Source organism: Lampris incognitus, chromosome 11 (assembly GCF_029633865.1).
Source record: "Lampris incognitus isolate fLamInc1 chromosome 11, fLamInc1.hap2, whole genome shotgun sequence".
In the NCBI taxonomy this organism is placed as follows: Eukaryota; Metazoa; Chordata; class Actinopteri; order Lampriformes; family Lampridae; genus Lampris; species Lampris incognitus.
In genome coordinates this window covers 40,416,320-40,441,111 of record NC_079221.1, presented here as the reverse complement: position 1 = coordinate 40,441,111, position 24,792 = coordinate 40,416,320, and the positions used below count along the sequence as shown (strand labels likewise).

At 43.0% G+C, this 24,792-nt stretch overlaps 1 protein-coding gene across 1 annotated transcript in view; it reads right to left on the bottom strand.

Moving 5' to 3' along the window:
* acvr2aa (activin A receptor type 2Aa) overlaps positions 1–24,204 on the bottom strand; it is a 50,837-nt gene extending 26,633 nt beyond the window's left edge. The window contains exons 1-2 of the mRNA XM_056289158.1: positions 22,923–24,204; positions 4,167–4,380 (exon numbers count right to left, since the gene is read on the bottom strand). Of these exons, the coding sequence (XP_056145133.1) occupies positions 4,167–4,380; positions 22,923–22,977 (269 nt within the window). The 5' untranslated portion in view covers positions 22,978–24,204. The remainder of the gene's footprint in view (positions 1–4,166; positions 4,381–22,922) is intronic.
* Between the last annotated feature and the right edge of the window lie 588 nt (positions 24,205–24,792).

Genomic DNA, 24,792 nt, shown 5'->3' with positions numbered 1-24,792 from the left:
AGGCAAGCCATTTCATTACAACTTCCATATTGATTTGCAGGCCATTTTACAACATGCAAAAGTCCCCGTTTTAAAACCAATCAGCTGTCTGCCGAGCAAAACCAATGTTCAAATCCCATAAGACTAAGCGTGACTGTTTATAACATTTTAGATGGTGTTTGAACAAGTTGAGAGTCTTGTTACACTATGTCTACTGTTGGCAACAGTCCACACTGCTCACGAGCACTTGACACATTTCACATGACACGAAAAACTTCTATTCTGTCTTTTTATCTGCATGATTGCTCGAGATAAAGACACTTTAACATATATAACAGAAAATGCTTTCATCGGAGGAGAAAGATAATTTCTCTTTTCTTCAGATTTCAAGTTCTCAACAGTTTTTCAACTAAGATTAATTACTGGGGGCATCCGGGTGGCGTAGTGGTCTATTCTGTTGCCTACCAACACAGGGATCTTCAGTTCGAATCCCCTTGTTACCACCAGCTTGGTCAGGCGTCCCTACAGATACAATTGGCCATGTCTGTGGGTGGAACACCAGACGTGGGTATGTGTCCTGGTCGCTGCACTAGTGCCTCCTCTGGTCGGTCGGGGCGCCTGTTCGGGGGGGGACTGGGGGGAATAGCACGATCCTCCCATGCACTATGTCCCCCTGGTGAAACTCCTCACTGTCAGGTGAAAAGAAACGGCTGGCGACTCCACATGTATCGGAGGAGACATGTGGTAGCCTGCAGCCCTCTCCGGATCGGCAGAGAGGGTGGAGCAGAGACCGGGACGGCTCAGAAGAGTAAGGTAAGTGGGTGGATACAATTGGGGAGAAAAAAGGGAAACACCCCCCCCCCAAAAAAAAGATACCAGTCTTTAGGCGTTTCTTCTTTAATCCCAAATGAGGATGGGGGTAAAAGTTACTTCAGTGCTGGAAATGGGTTATGTTCCTACACCTTCCCCCCCCCCCCACTATCAGTTTCACCTCCTGCTGTGCTTTAACTTATACATTAACCGACAGTGTGACTCCAGCAGACCTTCCACCCACACCGACTGTTGGCTGGCCTGCAGTTAAAACATGGGGGCTGGAGGTTGGATAAATGAGTATTAAAAGGCAGGGGGTTACACTAGATTGAGCCTTCATGCAGGCTGTCCTTAACCGAGTACAAACTAGTAGAAGCTAAGGACAACACTAACATAACATTTTAGAGTGAGCTTGCCTGTGGCTTATACGTCCACGACGTACATCCAAACAAGACATTTGGTGAGAATCAGTTGCCATTTGTTATGCATTGTTATGCAGATTGAACTGCTTTTACTATGGCATGAACCATTTCTACAAAAATTGTGGGCTCCTAATGCTGTATGAGTTAATGAGTCACTAACTGATAAACATCTCTCTCAAGGCACTGACCCAACAGGGGAAGGACAGAACTACTTCAAATGTTCAATTGCACATATTCTCATGGAAACATTAGTAAAGAATATAAAACGGGCTGTAAATGGTTTTCAGCCATCAGACGATTTTAGAAATAAATAAAATTGATGACAATGGCCATTCAGTCAAGAGAAGACATTCTTGCTACGTACAATATATGGCAAAAAGTATGTGGACACTCCTTCTAATGAATGTATTTGGCTATTTCATTACTGCTGCCAGATGCATAAAATCCAGCATTCAGCCATGTAATCTCCATAGACATTGGCAGTAGAATGAGTCATACTGAAGAGCTCAGTGACTTTCAGCGTGGCACTGTCATAGGATACCACCTTTCCAATGTGTCAGTTGGTCAAATTTCTGCCCTGCTAGAGCTGCCCCGGTCAACTATAAGTCTGTTATTGTGAAGTGGAAACGTATGGGAGGAGCAACAGCTCAGCTGTGAAGCGGTAGGCCACACAAGACCACAGAACGGGACCGCTGAGGTGTAAAAATCGTCGGTCATCGGTTGCAGCACTCACTACCGACTTCCAAACTGCCTCTGGACACAAGAACTGTTTGTCTGGACCTTCATGAAATGGGTTTCCATGGCTGAGCAGCTGCACACAAGCCTAAGGTGTGCAATGCCATGCATCGGCTGGAGTGGTGTAAAACACACTGACATTGGACTCTGGAAACATGTTCTCTGGCATGATGACTCACACTTCACCATCGTGCAGTCTGATGGACCAATCTGGGTTTGGAGGATGCCAGGAGAACACTACCTGCCTGAATGCGAAGTGCCAATGGTAAAGTTTGGCAAGGGACGAGTAAGGTTGTGGGGCTGTCTTACATGGTTTGGGCTCAGCCCCTTAGTTCCAGTGATGGGAAATAGTAATAGTACAGCATACAATTACATTCTAGAGCAGGGATGGGCAACATGATCCAGAAAGGGCTGGTGTGCGTGCAGGTTTTTGTTCCAACCAAGCAGTTACAGACCTGAGGCTACAAATCAAGGTCCTTGGCAAAGACTATTGGTTGACTAATAGACTCAGGTGTGTAACTGCTTGGTTGGAACAAAGACCTGCACCCACACTGGCCCTTTCTGGATCATGTTGCCCATCCCTGTTCTAGAGAATGGTGCGCTTCCAACTTTGTGGCAACAGTTCGGGGAAGGCCCTTCCCTGATCCCTTTGCATTGTTATGTGAATTGGAACACAAACTGCAAGCCAGGCCTTCTTGTCAAACATCATTGCCCAACCTCACTAATGCTCTTGTGGCTGAATAAGAGTGATTCCCCACAGCCATGTTCCAAAATCTAGTGCAAAGCCTTCCCAGAAGAGTGGAGGATGTTATAGCAGCAAAAGGGGGACCAACTCCATATTAATACCCATGGTTTTAAAGCCCTTCAGGACTACCTTGTGATTTTGGGCTATACAAATAAACTTGACTTGACTTTGGAATGAGATGTTCAACATGCATATATGGGTGTGATGTTTGGGTGTCCACATACTTTTGGCCATGTAGTGTATGTACAACCTTGACATTGACATGCAACACTTAAATATTGCATCAAATTGCAACACCCACACATACAACTGCAGATGTTGAAAAGAACAAAATGGTTGCTGATTAAAGCATGATTGGGACTTTTTTGATGGAAATGGGATGCATTTCTATTTCTTATTGAGGAGCAAGGTCATCTAGTCAAAAGACTGTGTGTGGAGCTGATAAGAGGCAAAGCCTACTGCTCAAGCATCCTTGAAAGGCTTCACCACATGAAGGATCGAACCTGGGGACAACCTCAGTGATCATAGAGGCCATCTTGCCTCTGACTCCAAGGTGGTCTCAACCTAATACTGTCAGGTTTGGGTGGATGTGCGCCCAATGGTTTAATTTTTGTGAAAGGTATTTTAATATGGTGCTGGCAGCAACTTACTTGAATGTTAACAGATGTGTCTGAATATTTTGCTGATACTCAGGTAGCTCTAATCAAGAGATTGTATTCTGGTCAGCACCTCTCAAAATGTTACCACAGATTAAACAGGCTTTTCTTTGGCAGATAGAATAAGCTATGCTTGTTTGAAAGCCATAGCAAGAGATTTTTTTTAGACTTTCAACAGCAATCCCTACTATTCAACACACACCTGATGCTCAAAGAATTGCACAAATAAGCAGAAAAAAGAAGAATTAGTTCGACACCTATGTGTTTGATTGATTGATTGATGAGTGATGGGACTATGGTAAACTATATGCACTGTGTCACAGAATGCATACAATGTGCTTTTGTGCAAACTATCACACCATCATCACACTCAGAATCCAGGAATCTCTCAGCTAAAATATAACCGCAAAGTTTTGGCACCTTGCTTTTTACTGTAGGCCTTTGTGCTGCTGACATTTGAATAGTAAATCATAGTAACCTGTCACTGAAAATGTGATTGTTGACAAACCTGTTAGGCAGGACTTAAGCCATTTTACGCTTTCTGCTATGCAACACCTTGGGCTATTTCCTTTAATTATGTTTCCATGTTTTAAACAAATCCGAATCTCCAGGACTAGAGAGGACCTGTGATTTAGGTTCTTTACATCACAAAACTGAGTAAATAAAATATTTATTCAATTTTACATATACAGCTACACCATCAGAATTACCTGTCTGCAATGGTACGGTACAGATTATCCAGGCTAGAGCTAATTAATTGGTCAGATGCTAAAATATACTGCTGGGGTTTACAACATAGTGCGTAACTGGATAGGATACCTGTCATAACAGTTGACGTCATCCAGCCAACAGCCTTGCTTGACGACCTCCACCGTGCCCGACACATTCCTCCAGGTGGCGAAGCAGTGGAGCCTCTTGTCCTTATCCCCCGTACACATCTCGATGGTGCTGCGGTTTCCCCGGTTCTCTGACCCCAAGGGGTTGTAGTTGTAGAGGACGCACTCTTGTGTCTCTGAGCGGCCCAAGATGGCGCCTGAATGGCATGGAGGGAAATGGAAAGCTGTTTAGTTCAGTCATGTTAACATAATAGGAGATAAATCAGACAAAACCAGAAACGTGGCCTCTACTGTGAGGACCCACGATTGTTTGATCTGCTGCATGCCAGCTCCAGAGTGCCCCTAAGGCAGTGTGGTGGCAATTCACTTCGGAGAGACTGCTACTCGGGTTTTCTTTGACAACACGCCTCATCCAGTGATCAAGCATTACAAATGGGATTGTACAGCGTGGAAAGTTAAGCATGCCAGTAATCATTTGAACGGAAGCCTCATGTGACGGCTTTGTAGTTTGCTACAAACAAAGTTTCCCATTAACTGTTGTCATAGCAATGGCCTTCAATGTGACAATGGTGTGATGCGGCCTCCTGCCAACCCTGCCTTTCATGCAATCACTGGCTCAAGATGAAAAAGTCAGGCCAGGATGTGTTGTGACACACAAATCTAACAAAGCCCAACATTTCTAACTAGCCAATAATGAATTACCAATGATTTTCAGCAATACGAAGGCATTTATTTTTGTAACCTGAACCTGACAAAAATAATAAGTGAATTGAATAATTGGCCAAACACCACCGTATTGTTTTGTTCTGATTTCTATCTCATCTGGTAGGGTTTGATCAGAAACATGGTAGGGAAACGGCAATAAGTAAAATTTGATTTTGATACTGAAATCCTATCAATGTACCGATCTATGAACTGATTATGGCTGAATTTCATAGAGTATTGATTCTTACACTACAGCCTGACATCTGCTCAGACTCAGTTAGTTTACGGGTATATATATATATATATATATAAGCCTAAAAACAATTTTATTTCACAAGAAAAAAAAAGTCAAGGAGCCTTTGAATGCGTGTTCAATATAGGGCTGTGCGATATGATGCTATATATTGTGTGACGATAGAAAACGTCTATTGTTTCGTATTAACCTCTGTCATTCGTCGTTGTGTTGCAAATCACACTCTTTACGGCAATATTTTTCGTCATTTGGACGACCCTTTCCACTCTTTGCACAGCACGGACGCAGGCAGGAAATTTGCATGAAGGCAATACAAACAAACATGGAGGGACAGTGAACATAACGCAGAACGGGGTAATTCCGAACACAAGGACTCCGACCAGCCAGAACTAAACGAGGGGCTTGCACCTAAAAGAGGGGCTACTTCTATCATATGGACGTGGTTTGGGTATGGACCAGAAAAAGACACGGACCAGAAAACCGCGCTTTGCAAAATACGCCGCACGCCGGTCCCCACAACAGACTCAAATGCCACTAGCCTCTTTTACCACCTATGCAACTATAGTTGAAAAGTGTTTTCTATTTACCTTTTTATATTTTATACATTAAATGGGCTCCAGCATCCCCGCGACCGACAGCAAGATAAGCGGTTCAGATAATGGATGGATGGGTATTTTATATTTTGTTACATGCTTAATTGAAAATTTGCGCAAAGGTTCTAAATAAAAGGAGAAAAATAATCAAATATGAGTAAGTACCTTTTATTTGTCGAGTATATAATTCAAAATGCAATAAGAAATAGGCATTTCCGTGTGTTTTTTTTATATAAACTATATATTCACTGAATTTACAGACAATGTGCTATATCGTGATATGTATCATTATGGTGATATGAAGGACGTATATCATTATATGTATCATTATGGTGATATGAATGACCTATATCATGATATGTATCATTATGGTGATATGAATGACCTATATCATGATATGTATCGTTATGATGATATGAATGACCTATATCATGATTTGTATCATTATGGTGCTATGAATGACCTATATCGTGATATGTATCGTTATGGTGATATAAATGACCTATATCATGATATGGGATTTTGGTCATATCACACAGCCTTAGTTGAATGTGCAAGTTTTAATCAATCCAAAAATGCATGACAGCTGCAGTGCACTGAACTTGCAAGGCAAAGTAAAATACAAGCCACAAATTGACAGTGTACGTGTACATTTGCATGTTTCTGTAAACCAAATAAGCAATGCAAGTTTTACACACTGGAATGCAAACTTTTAAACTAATAGTTTGCACTCCAGTACTTTGAACTTCAGATAAAACAGAAATGTCTTTTGACTAGAACAGCATTGTCAATGATGTTTATGGCTTGATGTATATTCTTAGCATAGCCATCTAAAGTTGAAGGCTACTGCGTGAGCATTTCACACTAGAGGCGGCACCCTATTTCAATCTCAACGTTAAATTAATAGACAGTCATGCAACATCAGTAAGCTGTTGACTCATTTTTGCAAATAATGGACGAAAGGTTTTGCACCTCAGATTGAACAAGCAGTTTCTAAACATAGGAATATCTGAGATTCGTGGCATCATGAAACGTAGCTTAAAAGGAAACTGATCTTATTACGTTGTACTTTGATGAGATTTACCAAATGTCAAAGCTTCACACGACATGTGACATAACCATCTACTTCTACTGGCACCAATCCACATTTGAGTCCTTGATAAAAAGGGATCATCCGTGCTAGTTTTAAAGATGTCTGAAACATGGGCTACACGTTTCAATATTTGGATTCAAAGAATTTAACAAAATGAGATGAACAAACCCCCCCCCCCCCAACTCAGCTGTAGGCATGAATGTAGCACTTAACAGACGCTCTTATATGCAGCTCTCACACAGGGGCGCTTTGCTCTGGTCAAGTGCAGAGGTGTTTTGCTACTCCTGCCAGAATGGAGTTAAGAAGCACAACTGTGACGCTGCAGGGCACCTATAGTGATCACTAACAGAGACATCTGTCATCAGACCTTGGTGGTGGGCCTTACCGTGGCCCTGTAATTAAACCACAGCTGATGAGTGCCTCTGGAGAGGAAGTCACTTCACACTGCACCGCCTAGGCGAGTGCAGTCTGTTCCTCAGCTCTGATACAATAACTCATATACCACTTTACTGTACATCTTAATTTTAATACTGGATCTGTTTCACTTACAAATTTGATTACAAGCTAATAATGCTACGCTGAGTAATATACAGATTCTGAAGCCCAGTGGAGAGCTTTTAGGACCTCTTTGAGCTCTCGTGATTTACTTATGTGGCCTCACATATGAAGGTTCTTGAAATGTCAAAATCATGTCTGGTGTGTTTGTTTTTTTTAAAGATACTTTCCTGGTCCACATTAAATCCCCTTGTGACAAAAACCGACTGGTTGTGCTTTGATTTATCGGCTCATGGATCTGATAGGGCCAGGCGGGAGGGTAATGGGATAGCATCCCCATTCAGACTGCTGAATCTTGGGATTCAGCATAAACACAACAGGGACAAAGCATGGCGGGTCACTTCCTGTGCCATGCTGCAGCACATTTATTTGGTTCAGTTTGGTCCCCAAACAAATGAGATAGCAAGACAATGTAACCTATTTTCTATCTCCATCTCTGGGCAGTATTATTCTGAAACACAGTAAACAGATTTTAACATGGAACACCAGTGAACAGCATGCATGATGAACTCTGTAAATGATGTTTCTTTCAATATTAAGAAAAACACTGCATAGCATCAGGTATTGGTAAGCAGAACAGCTAAGAGTCCACAACGCGCAATAGCTACAGCCCAGCTGGCATCACGGTTCAAAGAATTAAAGCCTCATCATCAACCTGAGATATTCAGACTGTAAGACACATGAACAGTTAAGAGACTCCATACTGAAGTAGGCTATCATCTTTAACAACAGACACAAAATAATTTATTTTTAATCATAGGCTCATCTTCAGGATCTACCTAATCTTATCTGAACACAAGGAGAGGACTTTAAATACTGAGTACAAAACCATGCCTGCAGGAACCATGGAGTTTGAAGAAACATCAACAATATGAGCTGATTTTGTGGTTAACCCTGACAAAACCTCAAGTGGTCCCTCTGACCGCCAAAGACAGGCTCATTCAGTCAAATGATGAGGCGTGTGTGCTTTGACAACAGCAGAGGCCCTTGTGCTCATAAACGGAGGGACTGCCAAGGCAGGGAGCCCTGACCCACACGCCTATGTGTTGGCTAGGTTTTACCATGGGCGCACAGGCTACGGTACGTCTCAAAGCCCTGAAGAGACGAGGGCGTTTCGAACGGGACCGCTGAACTAGGGCTGTACCTGAATCACAATCTTTTGATTTGAATCAGACTTTGCTGTTCAGTACTAAGATTCGACTATTTGCTCCTTTTTTTCCCCCATATAGAATATCTGGCAATCAAAAAAATCCATTGACATGAGTTTCAGTGATGATTTCGACCACATTAATATTGTCAAATACAACAGAATCATGGGGACATATTTTTGAGCATTTAGAAAAAGAATTAATAAAAGACAGCTGCATATGATGCAAGATTTGAACTGCAGCCTAACTGAATTGCTGTCAAAATGTCAGGCTACCATTTAGATTTGTCACAATAATGACAGAGGCAGCACACATATATTTCTGGTTAAATCAAGCTCTTATAGCCTTAAGTTTTTATTTCACTTCAAACATTAAAAACAAGGGGCGTCTAGGGAGTGTAGCGGTCTATTCCATTGCCTACCAACACGGGGATCGCCAGTTCAAATCCCCGTGTTACCTCCGGCTTGGTCGGGCATCCCTACAGACACAATTGGCGGTGTCTGCAGGTTGGAAGCCAGATGTGTGTATGTGTCCTGGTCGCTGAACTAGTGCCCCCTCTGGTCGGTCAGGGCACCTGTTCAGGGGGGAATAGTGTGATCCTCCCTTGCGTTACATCCCTCTGGTGAAACTCCTCACTGTCAGGTGAAAAGAAGCGGCTGGCGACTCCACATGTATCGGAGGCGGCATGTGGTAGCCTGCAGCCCTCCCCCGATCAGTAGAGAGGGTGGAGCAGAGATTGGGATGGCGCAGACGATAGGGTAATTGGCCAAGTACAATTGGGGAGAAAAAGAGGGGAAAAAAGCTGCAAAAACAAAAACAAAAAACAAACAAACATTAAAAACGTGTAAATGTTGCCTGCTATGAAATAACTGACATCTCTTCTTCAACAGGATACACCTACATCTTTATTTCCCTTTCAACATAAAAGCTAATAAATAAATCTAAACAAGAATAAATTAACTAATGAAATTATTCAAGATTGAAATCTGCGACACCGTTGGTAATCACTCGTTTCCGTGTCTCCGGGAGCGGGGGCCTCAAATCTAGAGTTTTCTGGGTTGAAGTAGACGAGTTGTGGTCATCCTCACTACCGTATGAGGGATGGGCCGAGCAGGGATATGCATAACATACACCTATCAACCAAAGCATTAAAACCACTGACAGGTAAGTGAATAACAGTGATTATCTCGTTACAATGGCCCCTGATAAGGGGTGGGATATATTAGGCAGCAAGTCAACAGTCAGTTCTTGAAGTTGATGTGTTGGAAGCAGGAAAAATAGACAAGCGTAAGGATCTGAGTGACTTTGACAAGGGCCCAACTGTGAAGGCTAGACGACGGGGTCAGAGCATCTCCGAAACGACATGTCTTGTGGGGTGTTCCTGGTATGCAGTGGTCAGTACCTACCAAAAATGGTCCAAGAAAGGACAACCGCTGAACCGGCGACCGGGTCACGGGTGTCCAAGGCTCACTGATGTGTGTGGGGAGCGAAAGCTAGCCCATCTGGTCCAATCCCACAGAAGAGCTACAGTCACGCAAATTCCTGAAAAAGTTGACGCTGGCTATGATAGACAAGTGTCAGAACACACAGTGCATCGCAACTTGCTGTGTACGGGGCTGCGTAGCCGCACACCGGTCAGCGTGTACATGATGACCCCCGTCCACCTCGGAAAAGGCCCACAATGACCATAAGAGTGTCAGAACTGGACCACGGGAACAATGGAAGAAGGTGGCCTGGTCTGATGAATCATGTTTTCTTTTACATCATGTAGATGGCCAGGTGCATATGTGTCATTTACCTGGGGAAGAGAGAGCACCAGGATGCGATATGGGAAGAAAGCAAGCCAGGGGAGGGCAGGCAATGTTCTGCTGGGAAACCTTGAGTCCTGGCATTCATATGGATGTTACCTTGACACGTGCCACCTACTTAAACACTGTTGCAGACCAAGTACACCCTTTCATGGCAACGGTATTCCCTGATGGCAGTGGCCTCTTTCATCAGGATAATGCGCCCTGCCACAATGCAAAAAGAGTTCTGGAATGATTTGAGGAACATGACAAAGAGTTGGAGGCCCCACCTCGCAACAGGACTTAAAGGATCTGCTGTTAACATATTGGTGCCAAATACCAGAGGACACCTTCAGAGCTCTTGTGAAGTCCATGCCTCAATAGGTCAGAGATGTTTTGGTGGCACGAGGGGGACCTACACAATATAAGGCAGGTAGTTTTAATGCTTTGGCTGATCGGTGTATATAGACTTATTGCCTGCATTACACACATCGTAAATCTGCCCAGATAACTGCAGAATGGCCGCCTAGCTCCTATGCAACTTACCCATTTCATGTGGTTTTCCATGTTTGATGATGCTGAATGATAAGCGAACTCTTGCTTACAGAGTTTGCGTTTAACTTTGTTAGTTCTGTCCTTCAAAAGTTCGAAGTGCCGCCATACTTCAGACTTCTTCTGAGACATGGTAATAGATAGCCTAGTTTACCAACAACTCCGCCTCAGATTTCAGCTTCTCTCTCGACTGCATGTCACGTAATTTTTTTTTAAGCAAGCACGCTTGCTCTGCTAGAATACAAAAGCATAATGTAATGCACACTGACTGACAAAAAAAAAAGATGGCTCAATCTGAAGAATTTCAGGTCACTGATGGATGATTCAACTCATCGACTTTCAGGGGGCAGTCCTATGCTGAACAATGATCTGGGGTGGGTGAGGTTCTTGATAACTGGCATTCAGAGAACAAGCCACTTAAAGAACATGAGGCGCATTCATTGCTGATTTGCCAATGTTTTTTTTCCCTCCTCTTTCTCTCCAACTGTACTTGGACAATCGCTCCACTCTTCCGAGCCCTCCCGGTCGCTGCTCCACCCTCTCTGCCGACCCAGGGAGGGCTGCAGACTACCACGTCTCCTCCGATACATGCAGAGTTGCCAGCCGCTTCTTTTCACCTGACAGTGAGGAGTTTCACCAGGGGGATGTAGCACCTTGAACAGGTGCCCCGACTGACCAGAGGCGGCGCTAGTGCAGCGACCAGGACACATACCCACACCCAGCTTCCTACCCGCAGACACAGCCAATTGTGTCTGTAGGGATGCCCGACCAAGCCAGAGGTAACACGGAGATTCGAACCGGCAATCCCCATGTTGGTAGGCAACGGAATAGACCGCTACGCTACCTGGATGTCCCCTGATTTGCCAATGTTCTCCAGCACATACAGTACTAGTCAAAGGTTTGGACACACCTGATTGAATGTATATTTTTCATAATCTTGAAATCATTGGCTTTTTCTGAATCTCTTTCCAAAACAATTTTAAACTTAAAAAAAAAAAATTACATTTTGAGCCCCGACCCACCCCAACAATATATTTCATTTAGTACTTTAGTAAAAAAAAATTTTTTTGAAAATAAACAAAAACCCTACGATGAGTAGTTTAGTTACTCTAATCTTTTGAAATACTGCAAAAACTATTGGGGTATAATTTTTTATAAAAACCTTGTAAAGGGACAGAATCATGAGTTTCAACAGTTTCTCTCTCCCTCTTTCTCTCTTGTGTGTGTGTGTGTGTGTGTGTGTGTCTGTGTGTGTGGTAGGGATAATATTCCATTAGAAACCATAATACACGAGTTGTCTTCTGTGTGTCTCTGAAATGCCACCAAACTCGTATTGAAAAGTTTCCACCAGTGATGTTGGAAAATGGTGGATAATCTGTGAATTTGAAGACTACAACCCTTACTTCATGGTTTGCCATTACGTTTGGTGGGTTACCTTGAAACACTGTATAAGAAGACGTGAATAACGTGCTACATATAGCTGTTGTAGGTTGAAATAGATGATAATGAGATCATTGAGAACAATAGAATAAAGAATAATTGAAGAGTTCTGCAGACTGTTTACATTTGCTAATGTTTGAACTGCATTAATTTTATTTGTTATAAAAATGAAATCGTCTCTAATCAACTTCGCTTCCCTTCTGTCACAGAAGAGGAATCTTCATCAGCTGAAAAAAAACAAAACAAAACTGAGGGTATGGCATTTGGCTTCGGGAACTTGAACGAAGAAGTTCATGAAGGCTGTAGCCTAGCTAAGCCTTCAGGAACCTCTGGGTTTGTTTGGTTAAGCCTTACAAACCGCCCAACTTCGGTTTGCAGTCCTGAACTGCACGTCTGAGAATGAAACAAACAACTGCACCCGGTGGTTACTCCAAATACCCTTTTTAATCCTTGTGGCCTGGAAGAGGTGATGTGGTTCATCTGAGGCTCATTCAAGTTTGAGAAAAGTATTATCTGAGAGTACACATGGGAGAGAGTAAGAACACCTTCTGAGCCACCTAGCTGATGCCAACAGGCAATAGGCAGCAAACGGGAAAGACAAGGCCTCTCCTTATTCTATTTGTAAATGACAACAGGCAAGGAGCAGGGACACACTGACATCTAAATTATGAACGACTCAAAATGCCAATGAGCGTTTTTACACAGAGATCCCGCAATAATGGCATAATGAAGACTTGTCTTTATGCCGGCCTTGTTTTTTTTGGTTTTTTTTTTTTTTTTTTGCACTGAACCACATAAAGGTGGCATAAAGGTGGCCCGGCGTGTGATTTTACATAGCATGCCGGCGTTCCGGAAGCAGAGACATCACAATATGTAACACAACAGTATCAGTTGCCCCGTCCTGCCCGCTGCCGCTTTTACATGGGTGCCGATTCGGCTTTGTGCCTACCTCCGCTGCCAGCTTAACGCTGGAACAACAATGACCCCCCCCCATTCCATGCTCATGTACGTGTTCTTTTACACAGAACAGTGAAGCGGCTTAATGGTGCAACGTTCCTGCCTTGAAAAGGCTGTGTAAAAAGCCCAAGAGAAACACTGGAATGCCGGGAGTCGTAGGCCAGGGATGCGGAAACTGGTCATTCAGGTTGAGTGAGGAGATGGTTGGTGGTGGTGGGGGCTGGGGGTTGAAGGTTGGACATCATTAACAAACAATACTTGCTCGAGTGCCAAACAAACTGGACGGGAAAACACGCCGACCTCCCTTGTTTTTGAAGTTTTATCACATTTTGAGAGCGTTCAGTGGTCTGAATAGTTCCACTGAGCCAAATGAGGTTGGCCAGAGCCCTTCCAAATTCTGTCACACAGATTCCCTAATAATTCTGGATGCAGTCTTTTTGAACCGTATTTCTGAGAAAGGTTACTTGTTATCTAAGCAGCAATCTCACAAAGCTAAGAGGTGAGGTTCATCCCAAGCTATTATTCTGAGTCAGCCCTACATATTTGAGATTAGCAGCTATTGTGGTTCATACAGTCTATACATTTACTCCATACTCATACTGCTGATTCTGCCAACCAATTCCACCAATATTACTTCTATTATCAGATTTCAAATCATCTGAACTAACTGCATTTGGTTTTAGTTATTATATCAGAACAAGAAAAGTTGGTACGTGACCTTTTCTTAAATGCAGTTGGGCCATTACTATATTTTAACAGGTAAAACGTAGATTGAGTAAAATGTTGCCTATGGATGGTGTTTAATGGCTTGTTTGGAGCTCATGAAACTGTGCATACAACACTTCACAAGAGAAGCAAAATACCTCTTTTCAGCTCGAGTTGCTGCAGATTAATTGAAGACTGATTAATTGCAGTTAATTTGATCGATCGACCGAGTCAGAATAAACAATTTATATTTCTACAATTGCTAACAAGCAATATTCAATTCTGAATTCACTATTTCAAAACCATTCCGAAGTTAGCACAACAGCACTATGTAGACCAGAGAAATAGGAGTGGGTGAAAGAGATAGACAAATGGATGGGTGATGAAGAAGAGGAGAAGGTAGACTAAAACCAGCATTACTGTGCCTATGACTTGCAGTATTTTTCTCAAGTATGGTTTTTACTGTAAACTACATCAATTTTGCTGTATTGGAGTACGGGAAGTTGTTCTGTCACTCTTTACAGCTATATATAACATTTCTATGACTTCTTGCATAAACTTTGGTATATTCTATACATTACAGATGTGCCATTCGGTCTTGGGATGGAAAGTTTGTCGGAAAAAAATCTATGCTATCATCAATAAAAGACAAAAAAATATTTTTACTGCTTCACAGACTGATATGAAATTATGCATCCACTGTAATGCTACCCATTCTTAGTGGGTTATTTTAGGTCACATATGCACGAACAAGTGATCTTGGTGGGGGAAAACTGATGCTGATATTTTGGTAGAATTATTTGTTTTTGTTTTTTTAAGATGATTTTTTTTTTTTTGCATTTTCTGCCTTTATTAGATAGTGACAGCAGAGAGAGATAGGAAAGGTAAGGGAGAGAGGGGACGACATGCAACAAAGGGCCTGGGATGGTTTCGAACCCAGGCCGCTGTGGTAAGGACTCAGGCCTTATGTGGTACGAGCTCTACCGGGTGAGCCACCGGGCGCCCCGAATTACTTGCTTTTGAGTCATGTTTGCAGTGTTGGTGCTGTTGTGGTGTATTGTGGGAATGAAAGTGACCGTTGTGCCAAGATGCAAGTTGGTACAGAGAGTTGTATGAAGAGTGCTGAAAAATGATCTCAGTATTTAAAAGGCTTGTTCGCAATTTCACAAAACTGTAAATAGAACTCGTGGTCTCATCTTAACTTTAAAAAAATGTAAAAATTCTGCACAAGCCGTGTCCACAATGTAATTATTGAGGAGATAATGTTCATGTTACATTGGAGATGCACTCAGTTATGAAGTCAGCAAAACAGCCCAGCGTGGGAACATTTCACGAGAAAAGACCATGCCGCACATGGCTCGGGGCTGGCAAAGGTGCCGTGTTGCTAGTACAAGGACATCGATCCCATCGGAGTGGATGTTTTCAGCAGTTTGTCTTTCTGTAAATAGGCTGTGCACATGACTCACCTCTGACCATGTACACATATTCTGAAATAAAATCAATGGGTTTATGCATTTACCAGATACAATGGAGGGACATTCTATATTCCAAAAGGGAATTTATTTTCAGCTGTTAGATGGTGAGTACAAATGTCAATTATTTTATAATTATGTTACATTACTAATTAAGAGTCATTTTTTGAGGTCAATGGACTCGGTTGACTAATTCACTTAGGAGGACACAGACGAGAGCACAATTAAAAAAAAAGATAAAGTCTAATCTATTTATTTTCGTTATGCTACCAAAATGGGCTGATTTCTCAACTATTTTAATTTAGCTATGAGGAAAAACACGTATTTGTCCAACACAATATTTAGTTGATTTGTTAAAGATTAATCGACAATTGCTTATTAACGCTGGTGACTATTCATCGAGAACATACCTTAGTTTGTATCTCAATTTCCAACATACACATCCAACACATTTCTATGATATATGTAAGCATTCATTCATTCAACCTTTATTTATACTCGAGAGATCACTGAGGGGTGACCCTCATTTACAATGACATTGAGTCACGCATCGCTAAGGGATCCAGTCCATTAGAACTCAATACTTTCATTCATTGTATGTAAGCACACATCTCTAACAATAAAAACATTACGTCTTGTATTAAAAAGAAAAAAAGGTAATTGGGAGTCTGCTTTGGTATTGGAAGAAAATAATTTTGGGGAGGAATTAATTTGCTAATTGCCCCTCGGTGGGGATAAATCCTGGGGATTAGTTCCGGAGACACAAGTCGCCATTATCAGGATTACACGGAATCTGCCGGAATTACTGTCACAGCCACGACTAGGAGATGAGAGGAGGAAGATGCTGGAGAGAGAGAGGACATCAACTGCTGGGGACTCCACGCCATGAATACAGATCTGGGCCAGTAAACTGAATCAGACAAATTGACCCAGACTCTTAACACAAATCACAAAGGGGCCCCCCTGTTTAAAAGTCACTGTCAATTATTGACTGCTGGGGTGAGTTCGATTGTATGTGATCTATATGAAAACCCTTTAGCAGAGCCGATCGCTACACCCATTCAGCAGGAAGAAACTATTTCAAAACATTTTTTCCCCAGATTTCACAACTCATCTAGCTACCCAAATCAGGAGCGAACATATCTGAGGATGTTTTATTATGTGGAAGGAGCAGTCCAAAGCTGACCCAGGGACATTATGGTGGACTTTTCCTTGTAGTACAGTTAAGAAAGCTTAGGGTCTAAACCCCCACTTTGCCAGCTCATCAAGCCTGTTGCAGACTCCTCTGATTATCTTGTGTGCTCGAGTGCAGGGAGGGATTAAGTGAGGGGCGGGGAGTACTTTGTAAAAACGCCAAAAAGGGAGCATGACACTTTCTCCTGCATGCCACACCACATGCTGGAATGGGGAATCCCCCAAGACATGAGGAAACAACACTTGAAACAAACACAAACCCAGGTAAAACCTCAACCTTACATCAGACTCCTGCATGTCAAAAAAATTCGATTCCCTGGGATGGGAATGGGATCAAGTAATCTCTTATCAGTGTTTGTGGAGGTGGTTTTGGGAGAGTTATCATGAACACACAGTGAGCGCTGGGGGCGACTGCTCAAAAGCTGTGAGCTGATGCAAATCTATACTGACATTCGAGAGAGTGAGAGCTGTGAACCCCTTTTTCTCCCTAGACCAAACCAGAGTTTATTGGAAAAAGAGAACACGCAAGTCAATGTAGAACAAGAACAAATAAAATGTCTTTCTATTTGAGAGGGGTAAAGTGAAGCAGACTGGGCGACCAGTTCAATAAAAGGCTTCGCCTATTATGTTAAACCCAGACTAAACTGTACCCTTACTCTATATGCAAAGGAGCACCTCGGTGGGTTAACCAATTTCCCCTCGGGGATGATTTCTGATTCTGATTATCATGTGTAAGCCCAAATCTTGGTCTTGTAGAGGCGGCATGGCTCAGGAGGTAGAGCGGGTCGTCTAGTAATCGGAAGGTCGCTGGTCGATCTCTGGCTCATGTGGCAAGTGTGTCAAACTGTCCTTGAGCAAGACACTACTAAACCCCTAACTGCTCCCGATGAGCAGGCTGGCACCTTGCACGGCAGCCTCCGCCATCAGTATATAAATTGGTGTGTGAATGGGAGAATGTGAGGCATACACTAAAGCGCTTTGAGTGGTCGGTAGACTAGAAAAGCGCTATATAAATGCAGTCCATTTACCATTTTACCATTTGTATCAGTTATCAGACAGTTGCATCCAGAGATCACTCCATGACTCTGGGCTCTGAATTAAACCTGCGGTGAGGACAGGCCAAAGACCTCGGTATCATTTAAAAATGCATTTGAAAGCTTTTTTTTTTAAAATAAAGCTTAGCTTTGCTCCTTAAGATCACTGTTGCGATGGGAGAGGCCGGGGTGATAAAGCAACATAATTGGAGCAGAGACCAGGAGTCTGCTGGACATTCCAGTGAGGATTAGGAGCTCTGACTTCATCTCCGTGTTTAGCTCTTTTAAAGAATGAACAGGCTTGTCTTCTTTGTGTCTGACCAGTGGTATACAATGCCACGACTGGACTGTCGGCAAGAGACCAAAATTCAAATTCAACAAGTGTTTTCATCACTACACCCCTTTCTGAGATGACAAACTGTGGATGGATTACACCTGTCAAGAGAATGAAGTAGTGTGTGGGAAGAAAGATAGCTTTATCAAGGGATGGATATACATAACAGAAAAAGGCCTTATCAGACATGTCTGATTCAATTTCCTTCATTTTAAACTGTGGTTTCTCAGTGCTTTTCCATTCATTGCTGACTACTCATTCTACTCAAACTACCTTGATGAAAGTTTTGCTGGAGGGAAAGGGGGTCACAAATCTAAGACGTGTGGATGCCAGATGTTATGGAGAACACCCCACTTCGGAAATGTTGACCCAATTACAAGCACTTGGGAGTTGACACTGAAATACAGTAGTAGCTCTATGTCCACCGCTAGCTGGCGGTCCATTATGGTGGTTAGTTAAATGTTCCCTTTCCCTTAAGCGATTCAGAAGCAACTATTCCAATCAAATGTGCCGCTTGTGAGTTGAACTCGGAAGCTCGAGCTTTAGAGCAATTTCAGGTGCATCCAACTGTTGCGGCATGTTGGGTCTCAGCTGAGATGATAGAGGGATTGTAACTTGTGTCAGCACTAAAAATTCCATACCACCATTTGGCTCGAGCTCTGTGCAAACTACAAATGAACACTGTTATCTGACATGTGGCAAACAACAGCTATAAGAAGATAACCCAGATGGAAACAAACGAGGCACACATGTGATTTTCAAATACACTGCCTTTAACAGTGTGCAGCTCCAACTGCTTCACATAAATAATTCATGCAATCATGGTGGTTTGGCCTGCAACACTATCGGTTGTTGAAATCCACCTCTACACTGAAAAATATAAGGAAAAATGCCCCGCTAACACTCCAAATCAAGAGCAATGCATTTATATAGCAATAAAAGGTACAAGAGAAAATGCTGTGTAATAGACCAGTCATGGGAAAATATACTTTTGCAAAATTCAATTTGACTCTCCAGGAGCTGATTATATTGAGTGAGTTGTGTTTTGAGCACTTTCTCAAAACGCTTGATAATGATCGGGGGGGGGGGGGCAAACAAACAAGCCAGTAAGAACTACCACGAGGCAAGGCTATTTGTTGTGGCAACTCGTTAGCGTGCTAAGAACTGGGATGGCAGAACTGTTGACAGGATGGGAAGGTCTACTGTCGGTCAAGCGGCCCCTTTTCAACATTACCCAGTCTGGGATAGATGTGGGTAAGGAGACCACCTCAGTACAGAGTGAGCACAATGCCTCTCAGGAAACCAACCACAGGTCGAGGGCTGCGTACTGGTATGTGATATCGAGAGGCAGTCAAACATCCATCACAAGGCCATTAATGAATCATGTCGAGGCAGGTAGGATTAAATTTGGCTGCATGCTGGAATAGAGCGGGGAAGATATATGGGAAAGGGAGATCCTGCTCAACATTGACCTTTCTCAAAAATAAAAAAGATCCTTCTAAGGCTGCCTTGTCTGGGCGATTTGCCTCTTGAACAACCGAAAAAGACAACATCACTGTTCAGGATACTTGCCTACGACATTATAATGAAGGGCATCACTGATCCCTGAATTCACCATAAGAACACTCAGTAATAACGAATATGCATTCTAATTGTGTTCTTCTGAGGGGGCCTCTTGTAGGAGCCACTAGGGGTAATGTGATAATTGTAGTCATAGAGAGACTGATTGAAATTCAGAGGGTATAGGCGAAGGGTGGGATTGTGGTCTTTTGTCAAAGAATTTGGGAAGAAAATTAACATGTGAGAAACAGCAAGGAGCCAACGAGTGAAATTGGATTTTGTGTAGAGGAAAACCAGCTGGTCATGGCACTACAGAATAAAACAACCAGTTCTATTTCCATGGCTAGGTTGTAGCTAGCTCGGCTCATTTCTGGGACGGCGGGATCTGTCTCTGTTTTCTCAGAGTTAGTACAACAGAGATGAGTGACCACAGCAAGAGGTCGGCCACTATTGCTGGAGAAACTGGGGGAAAAAAAGTCAAGAATTTGCCTCATTTTTTACGAAACACATATTACCAATGCTTAAAAACAGCCACTTACTCACAATTGCACATCAAAACAACCTTTTTACCCTCATAACCTAATCATTCTAATCAAAACCAAGAATATGGTAAAAGGTCAGACCGTGTATAACGTCATCTTATACCAAAAAAAGAACCAAGTCAAACTAACACAAACAACGACTGTATTTATACTGCACTCTCCTTTACAAAGTTACCAAATGCTGGATGAAAACAAAAATATAGCCAGACCACTTTACAGCTGCAGCCGTGCTGATGTTTCATCAAAGATTAAGAGCAACCACATTTGTTGCCTGACAGATACAGAAGGTCATACGCTTTTCAACCAATCAAGACATCACATCATATAGAACGCAACCCAGCCCTTAAGAATGCTTAAGAATGTTTCAGCAAAATACATGAGGGTTCTCTGAGCAGCCTTCAGCATGAATAATGTGATTTTAGAAAGACAGATTTTGACCCTTAAGTGTGCATTATCCCTCTTCTGCCACAGCAAAATAGATAAATCTTTGCTTTAAGGGATTTGTGATAGTAGTGCTGACTCTCTCTAATGGTCTCCCCTGCTGGGAATGATGGAAAACCAGGATGTGGTCATCCAGCTGTACTTGGCTTGACCAGCTCAGCTCTACCAGACTCTGCTCTATTATGAGGGACACAGTAATACAACACAACATGGTCTTTGCATGGGATAAAAAAAAAAGACAAAAACTACTTCTTTTTTTTGTTCCAGACATTTTTGAACAACAGCGGACAATATCATGAGGCACAAAGTAGCTATCCGAGCTGACGTTTAAAGACCAGGAGGACCACATCTCCAGGTGACGCAAGTTAAGCAGAATTCCTCATGTCACAGAACCCTCCTTGATAACACATGATCCTAATCAGGGATGGTTGAGGTAAAAGGTGAAAAAAAGCAATGGCATGACTGTTGTCATGTTATGCCATGGACATGTTGAAATGTTGGCTTGCTTTCCCTAGCCACTTCATTCATTTTAGAAATTAAACGGTAAAATATATTATCAAAGTTGTATTTTCCTAGCCTCACAGCAAAAATATTAGCAAAGATGACAACTTTCTGTGCACAGAAAACTGTGCTTGTGTGCAATCTGTTTTGTGTCTACATTTGGCTGGATCCAATCTTGAAAAAGGACAAGAAAGGTCACAAGGGATGTAAGCCATTTGCATGCTGCTGGGGTAATTCTTACTTTGGAGAGCTTAGCGCATACTGTGAATGGCAAAGAGCCACAGGGGTTTTGCCACTCAGATGAAAAGAAAAAATGATAGGCCTTAATTCCTTTACATTTAAGCTTATTTGCTTCCATATCTAGGGGTTGGAACAATGAAGAGAGGTGGTATTGGCTATGTTTCCTCATGATGCAGCTTACTATTAGATAAGAAGGCCTGTCCGTGTGCCAACGGGATCCAGTAACACACACACACAGACACAGATACACTTAAAAAGTCATTGTGTGACTGCCAAGAAAACAACCAGTCAACAAACCATGGACAAAATAATTGCAGGGGGGAGAGTTTGTTGCCTCCAACCAGAAGCAATTTGCTGTGTTCATGGCACAACATTCATGGGGGGGCTTGCCTATCAAAATGCCCTCAAACTTTAACGTTCCACTTATAGTTGCCATTACAAAAAAGGTTTTCAATATTGAGACAGCCCAACTACTAATTTTACATACCACACCAACATGCAGTAGATTCTGAATCAACGGAGATGACCTTAAATGGTTTAGGCTGGGATGGAAAACTTGCAACAGGGTTAAACATCCCCACGAAAAACAGAGTACTCTAAAAAAGGTTCTCTTTGCCACAACCGTTCATCTAGCCTACACTGGTTCAGACTCTACCCCTGTAATGGCCAAGGTTCATTCAGCACTGGGTTGCAGAATCTTACAATCTCTCTACACAGGTCTATCTAGTCCACAAGTAGAATGGATCGGGTTGTGCCATTTTCAAATGTGCATTGGGCTCCCGTTTATGATCAACAATGGACTCATAAATAAATGGTGGTTTAAGTCTTAAAATGATGAGTATTGCCTTATTACCCCACCCCCTCACACACACACACACACACACACACACACACACACACACATATACACACGTGATGAAGGCTTCCCTGATTTTCTCACTAGCTATGACATGGACTTATCTAATGTATTGTCTTTTGAGTTTTGGTTGTACTGTCAACTTGCTCTTTGATCCCTTTAGACCATGGACCTGCTTCGGCCTTGACAGTTGCTCTTGCATCAGCACATAATCTAGAGGATTACAATGTGGAAGTGGGTTTATCAAATATGCAGCGGTTTTGACCTTGTATGCAAAGCACAAAATGCACCAATCACTGCATTGTATGCATTATAGAACTACCTGCATTCAGTCATCTGCAGACGTTTACCATCCTCCACATAAAGGCCCTCAATTACCCCGCCGAATAACGGGCCATGGCGAGGCTGGCAGGACAGGCTCATCTGCCGTACAACGCCAATTTATATGGTGAGTATATCTAGCTTTTCTCGAGGGCAGGCACAATGGTGGAGGCTTCCGGAGGCTTAAGGGGAAAAGAGCGGCTCAGTTTTCAAAAGAGGTGAATTGGATCGCTCTTCAATGAGGCACTTGTCAAAGGACCAGAGGCGAGGCGCCGCTAACATGGAGATAGCGTGACATTCTCATAGGCAAAGCGTTTTGATTGAGTTGCATCTCTTAACTGTGCTGGATGCACGGATTTCCCTCGCTGAATAATTGATGCCTTTGCAAATTTGTGAGTTCACAGGCGAGTACAGGCCAAGTACCCCCCCCCAAAAAAAAACAACACACAAACCCACCTGAGGAACAAGAGATGAGGAAAACGCTGAATGCCAGTTTGGTCGCTGATCCCATTTTCGATCCAATGACAAATCCTTTTTTTTCCTTCTTCTTCTTCTCTCGATTAAATCCCGAAGCGGCGACTCCCGGGGATTAGCGTCCCGTCACAACGTCCTTTTATAGTAGAGAGTCTATCAGAGGAGCGATGGGGAAAGCTGCGTCCCCTGTAACATCGAGCAGGACGAGCGTGTGCGTTCGTGAAAACATCCACTCCGGAATCCTTGACATGAAAAATGTGCTAACTAGATGGTGTGGGGGGGGGGCACAATTCAATCAGCTGTAAAAATAACTTGTGAAAAAAAAAGAAAAGAAGTGAGATTCCTGTCAGATAAAGATCCCAGGAAGCAGTTAAGCAAAATATATATATAGCGTCTGTCGGCGAGAAAAGGCCTAAATAAACAAGCTACAGGAACTTGCGCTGAAGCGCATTAAAGCAACATTATGCGCTTTCAGTATGGGCTCGCCGGAGACGGAATGAAACAGTATACGCCGACCATTAATAAAGTAAGCAATGTCACCATCCGTTATGCAATTGATTGCGTGTGACGGTCGAGGTCAGCGGGTAGGGGGGTGGGGGTGTGGGGACCCGACAGGTAGTCCTCCTCAAAAAAGCCTCGTCCGAAAGGACACCGACGTCTCTACCGAGAACATCTCGCCAATTTGCATAGATTTATTGCACCTCCGAAGCACGGAGCGGCAAACGAGTCAGGATTGACGTTTTTTTTAAAAAAAAAAAAACTAAAATCGCTGGGGGGGGTTTTGGTGGTTGAAACGGGAACTCGGCGGCGAGGGTCCCCGACCTCTCCGCAATTACAACACATCCACACTTTCGCTGGAACGCGCGCGGGTCTATCCGCGGAGGAAAGTTGACGCCGAAGCGACCAGCGTCTCCAAAACTAGGCCCCTGCCTCAAGGAGCTCGACTGTGTGCAAATTCTTCGGTCGGACCCGAATTTACGACAACAACAACAACTCTGGAGGACACAGCAAAAAAAAAAAAGCAAGCCGTCTTTATCCGCTGACTTGACTAAAACGACAACAACAATCGGCGTCTCGGCGTCGCGTCGGCGCTAGTCATTCCCGCGGCGTGACGTTCCCCGGCTACGCCGCAGACGCGGACCTGATCACGGCAACGGCAGCCCGACTAGTCCCGCTAGCTCCGAAGCTAGCGCTCTTAACGCTGGTCCGGTTGGATTCTATTCCACCCCCCCTCCAAAGCCTTTTTCAAGCGGGAACAATGGTTACGAACCGGGGCTGGGGAAAAAGTGCGGGGATGAACCAAAACAAAAAACAAAACAAAAACAAAACCTTGAGCGTAAGTCCTGGACGTGGTAAAGGGATAGGGATTCGTCGTGTATCCTTTCTGTGATTTCCGATCTGTGGTCGGTCTCGCTCGCTCTCTCTCTCTCTCTCTCTCTCTCTCGCTCTCTCGCGTGAGCGTACGCAAGATGGCTGCTCACAAGGAGATTTTTTTATTTATTTATTTTTGCTGAGAAATATTTTCTTAACGTTTCAATTTGACAAAAAGTAGAACAGAAAGACCAACGTAACTAGTTCCACGCCAGAAATGTACACACAGAATAAAACAAGATAAAAAAACAACAACAGTCAAAAACATCATATAGACCCACGCAAGAGGTTTACTTAATCGGGTATAATCCTGAAGAGTTTGCGTACATTGATAGTTTTGGTTCATTTCTTATTACATGTTTTTAAATGTAGTAGAGTTTGACGATCTACGCTTAAATCTGTTTGTTTAAATGTTATGTAAGACGGTGACGTCTTCAAAAATTTCGTTTTATGAATATAGAATTTGGCTAAAATAATGAGC